At 39.1% G+C, this 19,570-nt stretch overlaps 1 protein-coding gene across 19 annotated transcripts in view; it reads right to left on the bottom strand.

The window, feature by feature from the left end:
* The window catches only part of RC3H1 (ring finger and CCCH-type domains 1), a 69,985-nt gene that overhangs the window by 24,800 nt on the left and 25,615 nt on the right, over positions 1-19,570 (bottom strand). For 13 of the 19 annotated variants that reach the window (XR_013957441.1, XR_013957442.1, XM_080623526.1 and 10 more), the window contains exons 2-9: positions 18,981-19,347; positions 11,711-11,834; positions 10,152-10,391; positions 9,556-9,731; positions 8,479-8,679; positions 7,238-7,370; positions 4,881-4,999; positions 2,071-2,183 (exon numbers count right to left, since the gene is read on the bottom strand). Coding sequence is in view for 17 of the 19 variants with exons in the window: in XM_080623526.1 (XP_080479652.1) it covers positions 2,071-2,183; positions 4,881-4,999; positions 7,238-7,370; positions 8,479-8,679; positions 9,556-9,731; positions 10,152-10,391; positions 11,711-11,834; positions 18,981-19,211 (1,337 nt within the window). In the remaining 2 variants the exon portion in view is untranslated. Of the gene's footprint in view, positions 1-2,070; positions 2,184-4,880; positions 5,000-7,237; positions 7,371-8,478; positions 8,680-9,555; positions 9,732-10,151; positions 10,392-11,710; positions 11,835-12,176; positions 12,220-18,980; positions 19,348-19,570 lie in introns of those variants that run through there. The other 6 variants (XM_080623528.1, XM_080623531.1, XM_080623521.1 and 3 more) reach the window with 2 other exon arrangements.

Below are 19,570 nucleotides of genomic sequence, written 5' to 3'. Positions count from 1 at the left end.
GTATTTAAAGGGAGTAAACGAGCCAGGCTATCACCACAGTAAAAGCACTTAAGTATGGACAGACTACAGCTTTCTTAACGTATGCTGCTCAGAAGTTGTTCTGCATCTCATGTCAGCTGTGCAAGCCAGCTGGACACATGGAGGTGAGTGAAAGTGCACTCCCCAGGCTGAGCTCACAGCTCTACTTTGGTATCCTGCTCAATATCCAAATCACTCAAGCAAGTGTGCAAGGCAGCAGAAGGATGTTGGGAAGCCATTGCCATGTTCTCCACACCATATACTTCTGGACATCCTCATCCCATTAGGTCTCTTAGAGGCACAGTGTCTTATGGCTCCTGACTCCCTGGAAGGCTTGCATACAACTTGCGAGATGAGGACTGGCCACCCCTGCCCATTCATTCAGCTAGAACAGACCAGTATGCTCAAGGGATACAGGGGCATGTGTATAAACACCATTTCAATCAAAGGTGACAGGAAGAGTTTACATAGCACCCTCCATGATAAATTACTTAAATATATATATATATATATATATAAATATTTGCAGGGCTGCTCTCTCAATTTTTCCAAAAAATTTTTGTTGCTGTCTCTACACATGCAGGACACAAAAATAATCTAAAAATGTAATACTTGCTTATGCACACTGGGTCTTTTTCCTTTGCCAAGGGGGGAATGAGCTGCTGTTTAAATAGTCAAAATTATAATTTGCTATCTGAGATACTACCACATAGCTCTCCATAACCTTCCTGCAAACGTGAAGCTGTATACAATGAGACACACAGAGGAACTACTACATAGCAACAGCAATGCATATTATTCATACTAAACATTTTTAAAAAGGAGGAACACTAATGCAGTATCTACTCAAAGAAATTAAGCAAAGATAAAAGGTACAAGGAAGAACTGGAACTCAGAGTTACACAACCACATAATACAAGTCAGTCTGGATAAAAAAAAGCCTCTTACACCCACAAAGCTGACAAACAGTCCTCCTTGATGCATATGATTAGTTCAGAGGTACTAATACTGACTCACCACCCTTGTTAACCATCCAAACCAGCAGTACCAGTCTCCATTTTTTTTTAACACCATGACAACAGGGGAAAAATCCCAGCTGTTTCTGCAGAACACAAGTATCAAAGTCCTATTCTCTGTTAATATGAATAACTCCCTTTGTCATTCAAACACCACATGCTCTGCTCTGTTTTTCTTCCTGTTTTGCTTATGCACTGCATGCTGGCTATACAGCCAGTGAACTGCCATATTAATGCTTCAAGCTTTAGACTACGGAGTGGAAAAAGCCTGTATACCATTTCCAAACTTTGGAGTTTTCTTCTGATAATTTTCTTTGAAAGACGCAAATTCTTTTAACCCCAAAACCATGTAACAAGTTACACATGCTGCATAAAATATATAGTATTTATCTCTTTTAAATCTTAAATAATCCATTTTACTTCAAAAATAACTAAAATGACCTTCAGAACAGCAGTGGCCTGCTCTTGAATGTAGCTTATTTACTGCAGACTTTGTATGACCACCATTTTTTAACTCTTCAACAATAGATTAAATCACTGAGGTTACTGCATCTGCTATCTGTCAAGAAGTTTCAGAGAAAAGCTGTTGCTGAAAGAAAACTTGTGATGCGTATTTTTCGTTTTGTGGATAGCCCTAGCAGCACAGAAAAACAAGAGAACTCCTACATCTGGAAAACTGCCAGCATCCTAACTGAATATAAAGGCAAGATGACAAATACACACAAATAAGTGACCACGATGGATGCAGTCAAACAGCATGTTTAGTCACACTTAAGAAAAACAGCCCACCTCCAAAATCTCAAATAACACTTGCATAACCATCAAACTTTCAGAAATGCATTAATGTTGAACAAAGCAAAATATCCTATACTTAAGAACAGTTCAAAAACCTGAGATGACTGTTACAAGTTTTTAATTTAATTTCCTGCTAATGTAACAGACAAGTTATGCTTCCTCTCGTCATTCCTAGATATGATAAATAACTCTAAGATGAAACAAAAACTGGATTGATTTCTACTGTAAGAGATACACTTACTTTTCTAGCTCCTCCTGTGAATGTGCAAAGGTGCAGCTGGCCCCCCGAGGGCATCCTCCTCTCTGTTTCATGTCTCTGCACATATATGTCTTGTACTTGCTGTGCTGAGGAGGCTGACAAGGTTAAAGAAACCAGGTGAGATACCGGAATATAAGTGTGCTTCACCAAGAGCTGAATGTATCCTCTTATTAAAGGCATGATGTTTAACTGTTTATAATTCCTTCAATTTAAATGTTCCAGAAATACCTATGGTGAAGTAAACGACTGGAGCAGTATTTGTGTCTAGGTCTTCAACAGAACTAATAGATTCAAGAGCAGATATTTTGACAACTAAGTCAGTACCAGGTTTTTAAAACATTTTAATTCAAATTCCCTACAGAAGCTTAATTGGAACACAGCTGTATGTTTCAGGACCCACTTAAGTGGACAAAACTGATATAAGCTGAAAAAGAAAACCCCAAAACCATGCTTAATCAGAAATTGCCAAATATTCATGAAGCCTTGTGGCAGTTTATTAAAAAAAAAAAATCTGGTCAGTTACTTTTCCTTTGATTTTTCTTAGCTCAAGACAGCACTTTTCTGAGTATCTTTATCAGAGAGGTACTCAGAGTATCTCCGAGTTACTTTTCATCACATTCCCTTTCACCCTTCCCTTTGGATTAAAAAAAAAAAATCCCTTCACTATCTACAATGATTATTTCTGCCAACAGCTGAGGATGCAATCTTACTGCTACACAGATCAACAGCGTATAGGTACTTTTCTTTACCTTTCTTCGGTTAAGTTTTCCAAGAAACAATGACCTACTGCAATCCTGCTCAAAAAAAATTGCCCTCAAAAAGAATCAGCTTAGTATTATGTTACAACTAGGCTTCTCAAAAGCTTCATGCAAGTTCGGGTATTCATGTGGTCACAGATCAGACAGTCTTTCAGGTAAAAACTAATAAAACCAGCAGTAATAATTAACTTAAAAGGATTTAATAGCACAAAGTTACAGCATCTCCCTCTGACAGAAAGCAACAGATGAACATGTTTAATTAACGAGCTGCCCGTAGAAAGTAATTTTGGATTTCAAGTAAGCATAAAAGAATCATGGCAAAGTACCTCTCGCTATCCATGGCTTTAGAGTGGTAAACCTGCATCTATATCCAGAATTTTAAAACAGCTACGAAGATGTTGGACTATTTGTACCTTTGAAAACAAAGCACTCTGCACACTTACTGCAGTGCACTTTTGAGCTTAAATACAAGCACTGAGTATCTTTATCAGAGAGGTACTTTGAGTATCTCCGAGTTACTTTTCATCAGATTCCCTTTCACCCTTCCCTTTGGACTACAAAAAAAAAAAAAATCTCTTCACTATCTACAATGATTGTTTCCGTCAACAGCTGAGGATGCAATCTTACTGCTACACACATCAACAGGGTATAGGTAGTTTTCTGTACCTCTCTTCGGTTAAGTTTTCCAAGAAACAATGACCTACTGCAATCCTGCTCTCTGCATGTATGCCCATTTGCCAGCCTCTATATAAACTCTGACAGAATGCCAGCAGTAGTTTCAAAGACATTTGAGTCCCCCACAGTTTTTACGGCAGAATTAAATCAGAGGCAGAAATACCCCATCAGAGTTTTCACTAAAGGAAAAATCAACTACTGCTTTCCGAAAAACTCAGCCAAAAGATGTAAATCTGTAAGAAGCCATTTGAAAAGTGATCTTTTTCTTTCCTCCCATCTACTGTAGTGAGAAGAGGATTTAGGAAGGGAGTACGTAAGCTGCACAGCCTTATACTGGCCACTACTGCCAGCCAGCAAAACTCCGTGCGATACTCAACAGATGGCCCCTTTCCCACTCGGGAGGCTTTGGGTTCCCTTCCAAGTGGCACAGCATGTACCAGGTCTCGGCAATCGTCTGAGCAGAACAAAACCCCTCACTGTTTTTCCCACCCTGATTTCCACTCGTGTATTCCTACTGCTTTTCCTTTTGCTGGTTAACAGTGCTTATTACGCATCCCAGTGAATGCAAAAAAAGTAAGCTAGCATAAATAATTCACTATAATTTTGCTTCTTTTTTTGGCAGATGTAACCTTTCTACTAGTTGGGTTCCCCAAACTAGCTCTCCAAGAGGAGCAGTGCCAAAGCAAGGGAAGGAGTGTTAACATGTGCCAGGCAACAATGTCAGCAGCAGTTAGCATTTAGATCAACTTAGCGATACAATGAAATGAGATCAAAGTAACATGTGGCAAGACAACTCTGATATAGGCTAATATACATATTTGGCAACATCATTTTGTTCCTGAAACAAAAAAAGCTGTTTCAGAAATTCAGACTGCACCTTTATATGAAGTCGTCTCAAATCTTTGTTTTACAGACCATTAAGGTATGAGAAAGTGTAAGAATAATTTCCTTAACACACAGCCATCTGGCTGAAATGTGTCACATCAAAACAAACCCAAGAAAATTCCCACAGATCATAGTTCTAATGCACTCTGGCTTCTCTTCCCCATCCTCTACTCAAGAGAGTTGTTCATTCATCCCCCTAAGCTTGCAGCTGAATCAGACTATTGTCTTTTCATCCGGGTGAGCTGTGCAAATTAATGTAGCATGTATTGGGGGGGTACATTGTCTCGATTTACTTCTAGTTTTGGTTTGTTCCCCCCCGCCTTCATTTCGGTTTTTTGATATTATTCAGTAGTAATGTTTCTAATCAGCTCCTTGTCAAAACAAATCTCTCCAGATGACATTAGGAAACACCCAGTATTGAGCACAGACAGTAATGTTCAGGGGAAAACATTCCCTAAACCATTTAACTTTTACCTGTTGCTGATCTGTTCCTTTCTTGCTGTGATTCTGAATATAATCAACTAAGCCATGAACTACAGTCCTCACAGCAACTAGTCCATTTTCCAGTTGTTCCCATGTTGGAGGTGGAGCATCTATTGCATTGACAGAACAAAAGAACATAAAAAGTCAACAGGATTTTCCAAAACCAGGTACAAAGAGACCAAAAAGATTTTATCAAAATCATGTAATGAGATAAAAAGCATTCAGCACTAATTTAGGGGTATGTACTGCTTAAATGATAAAGCTACCTATAGACTCAAGATTGAACCACACCAAATACCAAATGAGGCAGCAAAACTATTATTAGCATGTCAAATCATTTCCTTTCACCAGAACTTTCATACCTCACAAGAACTCCAGAGTAAATGCATTGTACAAACTCCACATATAATGAAAATGGAAGAATAACACCCCCACAAAAAAAACCCAAGCAAACAAACAAAAAAACACCAACCCCCCCCCCCAAAAAACAACAAACCCCCCTCCCAAAAAAAAAAAAAGGGCAAAAAAAAAGCAACCTCACAACCAACTGACCAACACCAGCCCAACAAAAATCAAAACAAAAAATCTCACAAACAACAACAAAATAAACCAGGCTGAAAACCATTCTTTGCATTCAGAGCCCTGTAGGTAAAGTCATTCTTGTTCAAATACCACATGGAAAAATGTCACAAGCAAATCTAGGTAACACACCACCATCTAACATACAGCAGTGCGAATAAACTGCAGTATTAATTCTACAGGGGCACTTGTTTTTCTAGCCAATTTACTTTTCCAATTGTTAAATCTGTTCCAGCAGATGACACTCCCATCGTGTGCCTACACACTGCTGCAAAACACAGGACCTTAAAGTGCCTTTCAACATCTTTAGTATAATTACATTCTATTCTGCTCACAAGGACTAAGTTGTTCCAGAGAAACTTCAGCGTATGTATAGTACAGCAGGGAAGAAACAAAACAGCAAGTAAAAGAAACATCAAGATCAGACTTGCCTACTGGAACTGAGTGAGGCTATTAGTGATTCTAATTTATGTATCAGTCTCAGCTAACAAATTTACAGTACACATAGTTTTAACCCTGACTTGTTAAAGTATGAAAGATCTGGGTAGAAAGGACTACATCTCCTTTTAACTGTGAAGTACAACTGGCCCTTAACCTTTACCTTAAGGTAAAGATTTTCTTCCTGTTTAAACAAACAGAAACGAAGAACTACAACAGTTATTCTCCTGAAGCCATAGTTTAAGCCTTTGCGCTATTCTGACAGAATTTTTTAAATCAATATGAATAACAGGTATAAACCAAAATTTCTGCCACAGCACTCCCCATTCTACCCCTTCCTCTCTCCGTCAGGTGATCCATCCTCACAGTGCTGCTGACTTTTTCAAAATTTCCAATTTTCTCTCCTCTATCAACATCTTAGATTTTATTTCCCCATTACATTGTCTTCAACTTAAGTCCAGACTTTCGCACCTTTTCAAAATTACGTATTAACAAGAAAAATACTAAAATCCCCGTGAAAACAAATCTTTTCTTGACTAGATTCATTTTTTTGCCCAGCTTCTGTCTATTCAAACTGTCAAAGTTCTACTTTGGAATCCAAAATTATTTACAGAGAAGATGCCTTATGATTTCAGGCTGTTTCTAACAGAGCCTTCCAAGCACAATGTTTGTAGGCTAGAGACCTTTGATTAAAAACTATCACAGAATTCCTGAAACAAATATCAAGACAAAAATATTAGATAAGTTAATGGAAACCCTTCATCGGGTTTCTTGAAGGCTTCCCCTAATTTGTAAAGAAATTATTTGCTCTGGTAAAGAACTGGAGAGATGAAGTTATCTTGGAGTGACAGCAAAGGCTCTGCATTAAGAACAGTGGTTCTATTAATCTTCCTGTTGCTTTTCAAACTTTGTTTCAAATAGCAGCATGTGTACCAAAAAAAGGGGAAAAGAAGGAAGGTAAGATTGCCACTATCACTCTCCGCCCACCCCGAGTTAGCATTGCCCATTATCAAGTGTAGACCATGCAACCTCACAGGATTACATGTACTTAATATCCTCATCTACTCTTACTCAGTGCTATCAAACAAAGAAGCTTTTTTCAGGGGAGTAGTGAAATTATTCCTGTCATACCTTTGAACCTATTTTAGTTTCAGAACAGTTCAGTTCCTCACACAGATTACTGCCATTCAAAGGCCAGTTATGAGTACCACTCAAGAATCTTAAGTTCATGAATCAGAGGATGTTTCCTTCAACTTACTGAACAGGTTCCACTCTTCTAAGAGTGTTAAGCTCCTTTTGCTAAGAGGTTTTTATAAACCATCTAGACTTACCTGGACTGGGATCGATATTTGCTAGGAGCTCTAAGTGGGGTCGAAGGCGATTCAGGTTAGCTGGATCTCCAGTCCTCTGAAGAGCAATAGTTAATTCCTGAACACTCTGTGCAAATGAGGCTGGGGTCTGCAACTTAAAAAAATTAGAGTAATTAACTTTCTACAGGCAAATTGATCCTTATGGTTTCTGAATGCTGCTCCACAAGCTCACAAGAGCTGTCTTCCAAAACTGGAGTAAAACGTTTCTCACATAAGCCCATTTCAGTCAGCAGTTTCTATTAAATTCCTTCTCTGGTATTAAGGACACACAGTTCTTTGACACTCCAGGTTAAAATACAGCTTTAAATAGACAAAATAAAGGTTGCTATTATTTCTTACAATATAACCTCTGTGTTGTGCTGGCACCCAGAAAAAAACATAATATTAGAAACCATCAAATTAGATTTCTGAAGAGTCTAGTATCTCCAATCCTCAAACTGATGAGTTTACACCCTGCTTTAAACTGAGTAGAGCAGACAATAATAAGCTGGTTGAAGGACAAAGACAACTAGCAGTGTTTCATTTACTAACATCACACAACTTCAGTATTTAAAATCCTTTAATTCTGCCTAAATCCTTCAGGAGATTTCTGGCAGGACACCTGAAAAGGGAGACAAAGGCATAAATACACACCAGACCAATTTCAACAAGGTTCCATTCTCCCCACGTAATTCAGGCACTTACATGTCAGTCCCCTATCTTAAAAGCCTATTTATCCTATGCTCCCTTTAAACAAAAAGACATCTAGGCATTTCAAAAGGCGAAGTCGTTTTATTTAAGAAATGTGCTTCTACCTCTCTTTCACACTTCAGGTATAGACAGGGATCTGAATTATCCTTTTTTCATTTTACGCACTAAGTTTCTGCCTGGAAACATGAACCATTAATCTCTGTTACTACATTTGCAGTTATCAGCTGTTCAGAAAGGACATAGCTCAGCTGTGTAGCTAAACTTTATGGCTTCCCATGTGCAGAAAGAGGTAACGTAGAAAAAGGTGGCAGGACGGCAGAAGGAATGAGACTCTTTAGGTTACAAATATATATCCTAGCTATTTCAAAACCCAATATGGCTGAAATAAGAGGGCAAATTATTAATGGGTAAGGCAAGTACACATGCAGCATGGATTTACAGATTGTGCCCAAGCATTTACATCTACTACAGTTGCAAACAAGTTAGACTGGGCTGATTTTAGGTGGCTTTACCTTGTCAATGATAGACTGCATGTGGGATTTGTGAGACTGGTCTCCGTATAACAGTGAGGACCACTGATCTGGTGCAATGCGTAAACCTGCTTCCATAGCTATCTGAACTATCTGGGAATCATGTTCCCTTCTCAGAGCTTCGTAAGTCCGAAATTCCTCCTTCAGTTGCATCAGGGAGGAATCCTCATCTCGTTTTGTCACCTAGTGGGAAGAAACAAGCCAAATACAAATACGATTAAGCAGGATAATCCAGAGATTATGTAAAGTCCAGAGCAAGGGAAATTTTCAGTCAGCAACTAAGTTCTTTTTCCCCAAACTAAACCGAACTATGACACTATGCAGTGAATGCTAGTTGCTACTGAAATTCCTTCCTCATAAGCTAAAACCTCTATGAAATGGATACCAAGCCTAATTTACTGAAACCCTGACCCTGATACTGGTTGAAGTGTCACACTTCCTAAATCACTTGACAGTATCCACACCTTACTTCTCCAGTCAAGGTGTTTTGTTTGCAATGCAGAATTTTGAGGGTAAAATTAGCAGCAATAAAGCATTTTTCTCCTCGTTTAGCGAAAAGTGCATGACATTTAAACTGAGCATCCAGGAATGGACCATTAAATACTGTGAAGTACATTAAGCAGCTTAAATTCTCTTTATACAACTCTGATATCCAAGAGCCTCTTATTTCTTTTTTTCTAACTACATCACCACTCAACAGAACCAGGAATTTTCCAGCTTTACACCTCTTCTAGAGAGACAGTTATGTTGACTTACATACAGGGTTTGTTATTTACTGTATGCATCTATTAAACTTGGACAGTCAAGCTTTACAGTTTGAAGTTGCCATTTCAGCCTACATTGCTATTATAGCTGTACAACAAAGAACTGAATGATTTAAAATGATTAAACAGCAGCTGTATCTCCAAAGAAGTCCCCATCTGGTATTTAATGAGCAATACTTTCTCCAACTACGCATATTTTTAGGTAAATTTAATGTTACCAGACAATGAAAATTGGGACTGAAAAACAACAGTTTCCATAGCATTATGAAATCTCCAAGCAGAATCATCTTCATACCTTGAAGCATGAGGCTCTGTAAAGAAGCTGGACAACATGTCCAATGCTAGTTTTAGAAGCCTGAGGAAATCGTGGCTCTAGCCTCTGAACCACAAAGAGAACCAAGACCTTCCGTGACAAAGCAGATCCATCTTCCAGAGCCAGGAGAACCAGCTTTAAAGCCTCCTCTTGCATTGCTGGTGGGGAAGGGAAATGTAAAGGAAAAGATACAAAGGATAAGAGAAGACCAAGAAAGATTTCTGCACAGTTGTTTCCCTACGAGTGGGACACCAGCTATAAATGAAGGAAGCCATTTGTCCAGTCATTTCTAGTAACCTTGTTTTTTCCAGAAGGGTCTCACTCTTCAAAGAAGAACAAGCAAGAAACTACTTTCCATTTTATGTTATCACTAGAATAATGTTTCATAAAATACTTGCACAAGAACTAAAAATACAAGAAAGTCTGTGACAGCAGCCCAACAGACACATCATTAATTCTGAAAGCCTACTATTAAAAAAATTAAGCCACTGACTAATAAAATCAGTCAGGCAATTTGACATCCATTTACCAATCCTCCTCAATTCTACATTGCTGCTAGCATAGAAGTAGTTACCTACCTGGTCCAAGGAATTGGCACCCTCTGGCTCTCACTGCAGCCCAGAGGTTGGAAGAGAGCTGCTGAGGATTTTGATGCTGAAGAATGAGCTCTGTGACTGTTCTTTCACCAAGTGAACGTGCTGCACGCATGGCTCTGATTCGCCCTTCTTCCTCCACTAGCTGGCAATGAACTAATGTCACAAGCTTCCTTTGCATGGGTCGACTTAGCACGCTCTGAGTAGTACTGTTAAGACCCACACCTGGAAACAAAGTGTAGCAGAAAAAAAGTAATAATTAACTCTTATCTCCTCCTATTGCACCAGCCTTCAACCATTGTAGATGCACAAACCTAGTTCTCCTGAAGTCCGCTTTATTAAACAGAACATTAGAGAAGGCATTTCAGAATTTCATTTTTGTCTTTTTTATTTTACTCAACATTAAAACTAAACAGTTCCTGGGAATCTGCTTTCCCACAGGTTTAAGGTCCTGTCACTGACTGATTTGGCTTCCTTAGAAAGTGGAGCCTCCAATGAATTCTTTCCCTATTATTGGCAGTCTGTCTTACACCCTCCCATACAGATTTCCCAGGTGTCATCTCGAGGGTAGAATTGTAACAGTCCTTCCCTATATTCCATGAGCTTCACAGATCACTGCTTTCTTCGACATTTGTCTCTTTTCACAAGACAGTTTGTTGTCTATATTTGGTATCTTCACTGCTTTGGCCAAGCCAAAATGAACATGCATGCGAGTTCAAGTTAATCTAGGTGATGCTTAATTATGTGCAAAAATTGTGCTTCTCAACCATTCTGGAAGCCACTAAACCAGGTTAAAGAACAAGTGACCCACTAGACGTATGGCTGTCATACCAAGTTAATTCGATAGCACAGAGCTTGTTTGTTGGACCTTTTCTGCTCAGAGTGATACTGCTGTCACACTGTACTGGTTGGAAAAGCTTGAGACAGCTTTTTGTAAAAATTAATTTTTGAAAACCTGACACCCACGATGCTCATCTCTACTACTTGGGTTGACAGATCTTCTAAGTCCACCATACGCAATATAGATAAAATCCATACTCTTGAACCCAAAGCAGTTTTGCTAAATTACAATTACTCATATTGCAGCTCTGGTATGGATCTTGAATAAAAAGATTATTACTTATTTCTCTTATATATCCTATATGCCGTCATTTTCTTGTTTCTGCTTAATTCTCCTCTACAAACAAATTTCATTGCTACAGTTATCTCAAAGCAAAGGAGACCACAAAAAAAAATTACTTATTTTTACTTACTCTACAGAGGTCAACCCAACTTACAAAGTTTGTCTCAACTTACTACAGCACAGCCAAATATCTCTGCCTAACACCTCAGCCTTTTCTCAGTATTATTTTTGACATGACACCTTTAAATTCCATTATCCCTATCCCCCTATGTTATGAAAACATAATGCTTAAGAAATTTGTTTCAATTTGTTTTTAAACTAGGTTTATACCCATTTTACAAACAGACTAATACTTTGGCTAGTTTGTTTTGCATCTTATTTGTTTCCAGCTTTTCATTTTCAAATGAAACAATGCAGGAACTACCTCTTGCGCTGCTGAGCGGCTTGAGGTACAATGCCAGTTCTTCCACACATTTCTTGCCCTCCTCATAATGCTTGGTATCTTCAGCTCCACTACATAAAGTAATTGGCTGCTGCTCAGGAACCTGAAAGGAGATGCATGCACATCTACAATGAATATGTGTAAGTGGCAGTCTTTCTTACAAACACTTGTTAATATCAAGCATTTATTGTTTTGTTCCCTGTCTGTATTTTTTATGTATAAGCACTGTTTCAGCTTGATCAATGAACAAATTAAAAAACAAACAAACAAACAAACCAAAAAACCAAACCCCAAACCAGTGAAAATGAAGACAAAAGAATTTATCAGTAGACTTATGTAGTGGCTGACAGGAGCTAGAAGCAGAAGAGACTCATTCCTCAATAAAAAAAAGCTACACAAGAAATGTTGCATTTCCTTTAACTACAAACTGACTGAAGTAACATACATATTGAGGCATTCCCAAAGCTGGCTGGCCAAAACCAACTAACCTAAAAAAAAAAAAAAAAAAAAAAATCAGAACAAATCAGATGAATCCTGGTTCAAGCAAGTTACAGTTATATTCTTTGGTGGTTTTGGCTTTGTTTGCTTTGCACTGTTTTGTTTGGTTTTCTGCTTGGTTTGGGTTTGTTTGTGTGTGTGCGTGTGTTGGTGGGGTTTGGCAGGTTTTTTTGAGTTGGTTTTTTTTTTTTTGGGAGGGAGGGAAGGGGTTGCTGGCATTTGTTTCTTCATCCAAGCATTCCTCAGAAATCAGGATTTTTCTAAGGGTCATTGGACCACCCTTTCCCACCAGTTGCTATTTTTTTTTTCCTTTTCTTCTCATTAAATTCTTGAAGCTTTAAACAAACTTACTCGGTGCAGTACAGCACTGTACTAATGTTTCTCAACATCACTATTCAGCAAGCAACTCAATATATGAGAATAGAGAACTGGATGTTCTCAGAAGACTAAACACTGGCACTTTTTGCATATGCTAATGAAGTACAAATAAATCTCAACTTCAACTTGTATTTCCAAGTCAATCACTATCCCACTGGTGATGACAGCATGCTAATCCCACATAGCTGCTTACAGGGACCAACCCAGGCCCTCAATCTAAAAGCACAAGCCTTTAATGCTTGAGTTAAAAACAGCTACAAACGCACTAACTTTCACATGCAAACCAGCCATGTGTAGAGCTGAACTGGCTTATTGATCAAACAATGTCCATCTCATTCATTTGTGCTGAGACAGACACTACACAGTCTCTGCTCTATTTACTACTGTAATTTATTTTGTGCAAATTTCTATTTTCTCCTTCAAGCATTCAATCTGGCACAAGTAACAATCCAAAATACAACTACAAAGTTGCAACACCCAGCATACAAAGAGGGCTTGGAACAGACATGGGACAGGAAGCTGCGTTCAAGCCCTGGATTTTGATCTTGAATTAAGGTAGGCTATTCAGAACACATTCACAGCAGCAGTTTCGAATGCCATACACAGTACAACTCCACCAGCAAGACACAAGGACTGTCTAAGCAACTAACACAAAGCTTCACTCTCCCCCAAGAAAAAGCTGGCAGAGGAAATATTCCAAGAGTTAAGCTATTCAACACTGTATCTGCGTATCACTCCCATTTCTTCTCTTTGCAAGAGAAGCTTCAGTGTAAAAATCTGACTTGCACAACAGTACTGTTTGCAAAATGAGCCCAAAAGAGATTAGAGTTTATCTAAAGCTGGAGCAAGTGTAGTACTGAACAATAAAACAAGATGCTTATTTTGTGGTTTCAGGAGTCTTCAGGAGAATGTATTTTGCCCTACCCACACATTATCTTCACTCACGTGAAGCATCTCATAGCAAAACTTTTGTTGGTTCAATAGCATATGCACTTCCAAGATTTTTTAAAGTATTTTAAGGTTAGACTGATTAAAAAGCCAACATCTACCAAAAGAAAAATGGTAAAGATGTGATTCATAGAAGTCACAAGAGATCTGTATTTTAATTTTGGCTCTGTCACTCAATTGTTGAAGGACAACTGAGAAATAATTCAACTCCAAAAATTTTCATTTCCCCTTCCTTCACAAAATATCCTTGTGACCCTATGGTCACTTCTGTTTACACCGGCACTCCACAGCCTCAAAATAGATGCCCTGCAGAGTGAGTTCATTATTTTCATCCTCATTCAATATTCCATTCTCTCAGGCACCACACCCTTATCACAGTTTTTACTGCAAATATATTTGTACAACATAATACCTCCCAAGGGGAGCTAGAACAAGACAGTAAAAATCATCTCAGAAGTTTAATTACTTCAAATTTGTGATGGTTTTGCGTACATCTGCCTTGGCATGACTACAAGTATCCTGGCAGCTGAATGCTGCCCATCAGCATGACTGACTACTTGTGGCTGTGGGAAGAGACAGGTTATGACAGCATGAGGAAGAGGACCGGAAAGGAATGCTAAAGCATCATCTCATACCAGGCAGTGACTTTGTGATTTTGAATTGGTGATTTAAGCATAATTTGACGTAGGATGCCAGCTTGAGTTATCACTAATTACAATTAGACATCTAATTGCACAGAGTGAGAAAATGTTAAAATAGACCAAACCCCTTTTTGTCTGGCTTGAAAACTGTTCTCCCTAATACTCCCCTCCCGCCCATGGATGATTTGCTTCCTGGCAAAAAAAAACCAACCCAACAACAACAAACAAAACAAACCAAAACCAAAACAACCAAATCAAACCCAAACCAACAACAAAACCTACAAACCAACACTAAAGCCCACTGTCTTCAGTTCTTCAAAAGTTTGCACTAAGAGTAACTTATTCACATGTAATTCCTCTTTTGTGGCAACTCATTTCAGCAAAAGTTACAATAAAAAAAATTATCAAACATGCTATCTCTGCAACTGTAATCTTTCCCTTCTGAAAAGGCTATGAGTTAAGACCAGTCTACCCATTCTCTCATGAGATACATGATTCCATTGCCTAATGCCTAGAATTTTATTTAGCACATCCAGCAGAAGACTATAAAATTAAACCACCACAGGAATTTTTGCCACTTGTTTGCCACCTGTTTGGAACGTGCACGCTGCTGTTTCATGTGTTAAAAAAAGAGGGAAGAGCTTAGATGCCAGATGCATGATTACACACCATCAAAACACTGGCCTGCTGAATGTTTAAAATAGTCGCGTATAGTGGACGTGGATTACTCGAGTAGTTAAAACTGAAAGCCTAATTCTAATGCAAATTGGCCTAAGGGATTTCTTTACCTAAAAAGTTTAAAAACCAAAGTATCCTATGAATGCCCTTCTGCTTTGCATTCAAGGTCACTGCCCAGAAAAGTTGTGAAACTAGAAGCATTCAAGGCCAGGTTGGTCAGGGATTTGCACAACCTGACCTAGTGGAAGGTGTCCCTGACCATGGCAAGGGGGCTGAACTAGATGATATGCACCTCCCTTTTCTCACAATACACCTACCCCCAGTTCAGGTGCTCAACTATTTCCAGCTCTCCCAGGAATAATAATTTTCATCTTAGGATCCCTCCTCCTCCCTGCCAACATCTAACATGGCTGAACTTACCTATAGTGGGCTGAATTGCCCAACCACTGCCTTCCAGAATAGACCCTGTAATCACCATTGATGTGTTCCATACTACAGTGGGGGAACTGGAATTTGAGTTTTTTGCAACAGTTAATTCTCACATCAAGGGGCAACAAGTTTTGCTTTTGGAAAGGGGCGGGGAGAGGGTAAACTGAGAAACAACCTGTAGTTCAAATAAGAAACCAACCATTCAACCAACCAGCCATTAAAGTGACAAAACTTACACAGAGAGAGAATGCCATTGTCAGAGAAATAGGTTACTGCTTTCTTTCCCCAGTGAGTACATGACAAATTTAGTATATTTTCCCCAGAAACACAGTCCTCTTTATTTTAAATATTGTGCCTGTGTGAAAGCCAACCAACATGACTTGCCCTGGAATCCCACAACTGCTGCCAGCCACAGCAGAATAGATTTGTTACTTCAAACTGCCTGGTCTCCTTCTCTGCTGCCAGCAAAAAAGCACTTAGCACTTATAGATGTGTGAACTTGTAAGAGGCCTCCCCAAAGGGAAAAGAACAAACTGTTTTTCCTCTCCCAGTTAAAAGCTTTAATTGTGTTATACTGTATTTCCTTCTAATATGAAACCTTTTTATCAGAATATATAATTTTAAAATAAAGCATCGCACCTCTCCATGGACTCAGGTTAAAATGTACACGGTTTTGTTGGAGATCAGGGGACATTAATGACACATACACCTTCTTCCTGAAACTAAACCAAGTGAACAAGAAACTGGGATTTTTTTTTCCCCTGAAATTGATGATACTACTCATGCTTTTTAAGCTGGCTCGCTACTTCCAGATCATTTTTGTTAATACATAAAGAGAGAGCCCACCTTCTTAACAGGAAGCTCAAAATTACAGCAGTTTCTCAAGTTGTTTTTTTGTTTGTTGGGTGGGGGGGGGAGTTTGTCTGTTTGTTGGGTTTTTTTTTAACTTAACAAAGTCCTTTTCTGTAAAACAGTAAAAAACCAAACCAACCAAACAAACAAAAAAACCACCAAACCCCAAAAACAACCTTAGGTGAAATTAGTGGAAAACAGTAACTGTTTCCCTTCACAGCAAAGCAGTGTACTTATTTTCTAGTACTCCATAGTTGGTAACAGGTGCCAGGAAGAGAAAGGGAGGAGAAAAGAGGGCGAGTTATACTGGACACTGATTCATTGATATGCTGATTTAAATTAGAAGCTGGGGGAGAGGTGGTGCAAATTTCTCTTAAGGGGAAAGCTTGTCAGTAATAAAAACTCAGCTAAAGTTGATTATCCTTTAGGTAACAGAATGCAGTGAGCAGCATGCACGCAGGAATGAGTGGCAAATGAAAGGTAAAGGAATACTGCCCCTTTTGGTGGCATTTGCAGCTTTGAAGTCACCATGAAACAAGGTCTTATGAATCCTCATCATGGAAAAAAAAAAGAAAAAAAAAAAAAGGAGCACAAAAATGATGTCATTGGTTCAAATTCAGAACATAGAACGCTCAAGATTAATACACTACTGTCAAAAAGCCACTCTTCCTTCCTCATATCACATGTACATATGGATGAGGAAACTGACTTAACTAGCACAGCCACAATAAAATTCTCAATTACCTGTAGCAGACAGTGTGGTTTTCCATCTCATTCCATAGGATCTTGTTTTTATGGAAATTTTAATTCAGGCAAAGATCAAGTTAAAGATATCACTAGGCTTCTCACCACACCATAACCAAACAAATGCAAGAAGAAAACCACATTTATCATAAATGTGGACACCTGGATATAACTGGAACTATTCTAGAAACTCCAGAGAGGAAGGAAGAAGATATAAGAGAGAAAGAAAATGACAATATTTATTTATAGCATCACCCACACATTTCCCAGTGCTTGGAAGCTCTTCAAAGATGGTGGCATATGCATATCACAGAAATGGAAGCACACAGTCTCATTGCCTTCTCCTTCAGAGCAGGGATGAGTCACTTGGCACAGGCAGAAACATAACTCAAATTTAAAACTTCAAAAATAACTTCTGTGCCACAAAAGACCAACAACAAATTAGCCATATTACTCAAACTAAATGGAAAAAGAAGTGGCAAAAGCACATCTGGATCTCTAGGTCCCACTACCTGCATCATAATAATCCTTCTTTTCTCCCCACCTTTTAATATTCCTCCACAAGTTAGCTCCTCCCTTTGCCATTAACTATGGGTCTCATTGAATTTTCTGCTGCCTTCAGCTGTGCTGAGCCCAGACATAGAAGCAGAACAGAATAAAACAGTAATTCCTCTATGATAACCATATTCTATCTACATTCTTGTTCCTCACCCGTAAGTTAGACATGATTGTCCCTCCTCTCCCCAAGTCCACAATCCTGTCTAGCCTTAGGAGGCATGGGTCACAGGAAACTACCAGTGATCTAACCATGATAAGCTTGCGCCAATTTAAGTCTGTGCTGCAACTGAACAGGGTGATCCTGCTTTCCACATCCCTAGCCCTTTCCTCAGGCTGCCATTAGTACCAATGCCATTGATGTACTCATTCCTATCAGATCACCAGTTTAGCTGATCTCACAAGTACCTGCTCCAGCAGAAAGGGGTACTTTGTCTCACGCAGACTTCCCCCATGCACCTATGTGGATTTAGAGTAGCATGTCAGATCAGGCAGTTGCATTTCCAGAACACAGTTTTAAATTAAATATAAAGCAGTATAAAGGCTGCTACCAGAGGGGTCTATCCCACTTGCTTACATCCTGGTTTTGGCTGAGATAGAGTTAATTTTCTGCCTAGTAGCTGGTGCAGTGTTGTGTTTTGACTTCAGCATGAGAATAATGCTGATAACACACCGATGCGAAGTAGCACTCACCCTGATCAAAAGCTTCAGCCTCTCATGTTGTGCCAATAAGGAGGGACACAATAAGCTGGGAGGGAGCAGAGACAGGATACCTGACCCAAACTAGCCAAATGGGTATTCCACACCACAGCATGTCATGCTCAGTATATAACCCAGGGAGTTTACCTAGAAGCAGCTGATTGCTGCTTGGGAACTGGCTGGGTATCAGTCAGTAGGTGGCGAGCAATTGTACTGTGCATCACTTGCCTTTTTTGGGGGGGAGTTATTCCTCTATTTCCTATTATTATATTTTACTTTATTTCAACTGTTTAAGGGTTCCTACCTCAACCCAAAAATTTTCACCTTTTCGCCAATTCTCCTGCCCATCTCCAGTGAGCAAGCAGCTGTGTGGTATTTACTGCTGGCTGGGGTTAAACCACACCGCCTTACTCTCCTCTCCTGCTTTTGGAACAACTGGTCGCAAGTTGGTAGGGTGAATGTGGTAAAACAAGTAACCTAACACAGAAGAATCACTTCCCACCAGATATGCTCACTGATCCAGTTCACCCTTTTGGTAGAGTGTGTTAGAGAAGAAGTGAACACAACCAACTTATTCTGGTGACAGCCCACAGTTACACTAAATTTAACACAAAATCACAGTCAGCAATCACTAGAATCAAGATTTGAACTGCTGTTCGAGGCATCTTCACTACAGCGTATCAAAGGTCTAAAACATGCATTCCTCAAAATTCACAAAAAGGAAGATGTCTACCCTAAACACTATTAACACAGTCATATTCTTTATTCATGACCTCCTAAAACAAAGAAGGAAAACACCACAGGAAGATTTAAAAAGGCACTGATACCTGAGCACCCACTAGTTGCAGCAAGGCTGAGTTCACAGGAAGGAGTTCAATGTCTGTATTGATAGTGGTCTGGTCAAAAGGGCATGCCTTACGGTGGAGCTTGTTGAGGCACATCTTGCAGACAGTGTGTCCGCAACCCAAGCTGATGGGCTTTCGGATTGTTTCGTCGAAAGTCTGTGTGCAAATTGGGCAGGAGAGAAAATCCGTCCATTGTGGAGCTTGTACAGGCATTGCTTCAGGAGTTAATTGACAAGACAAAAATCTAAAGCACAGATTCCACTGGAATCAAAATGTTTGAAAAAAAGTCTGTTTGTCTTTAAATATCTTCTGTAAGTACAGACAGTCAGCACATAGTGTGAAACATAACCTAAAAGAAAACAAAAACAGAAGTTAGTGTTCTCTACTGGAACAGGCATGTGAAAACCTTTGTGCTAAGTAAATACTACTCATAGAGGTGTAACTAAACTAGGAGTGCAGCTCTGACATTACATAGAGGACTGAGTCATGACAGCTGGTCTCTGGCATGTAAAAGCCACTTAAAACCATTTCTGTTTTTATGCAGCTAAAAATATAATAAATAAAATCAAGAT

The sequence above is a fragment of the Psittacula echo genome, assembly GCF_963264785.1.
Source record: "Psittacula echo genome assembly, chromosome: 7".
NCBI classification, from domain to species: domain Eukaryota; kingdom Metazoa; phylum Chordata; class Aves; order Psittaciformes; family Psittacidae; genus Psittacula; species Psittacula echo.
Note: the sequence above shows the minus strand (reverse complement) of the source record. Positions and strands in the feature narration are given on the sequence as shown.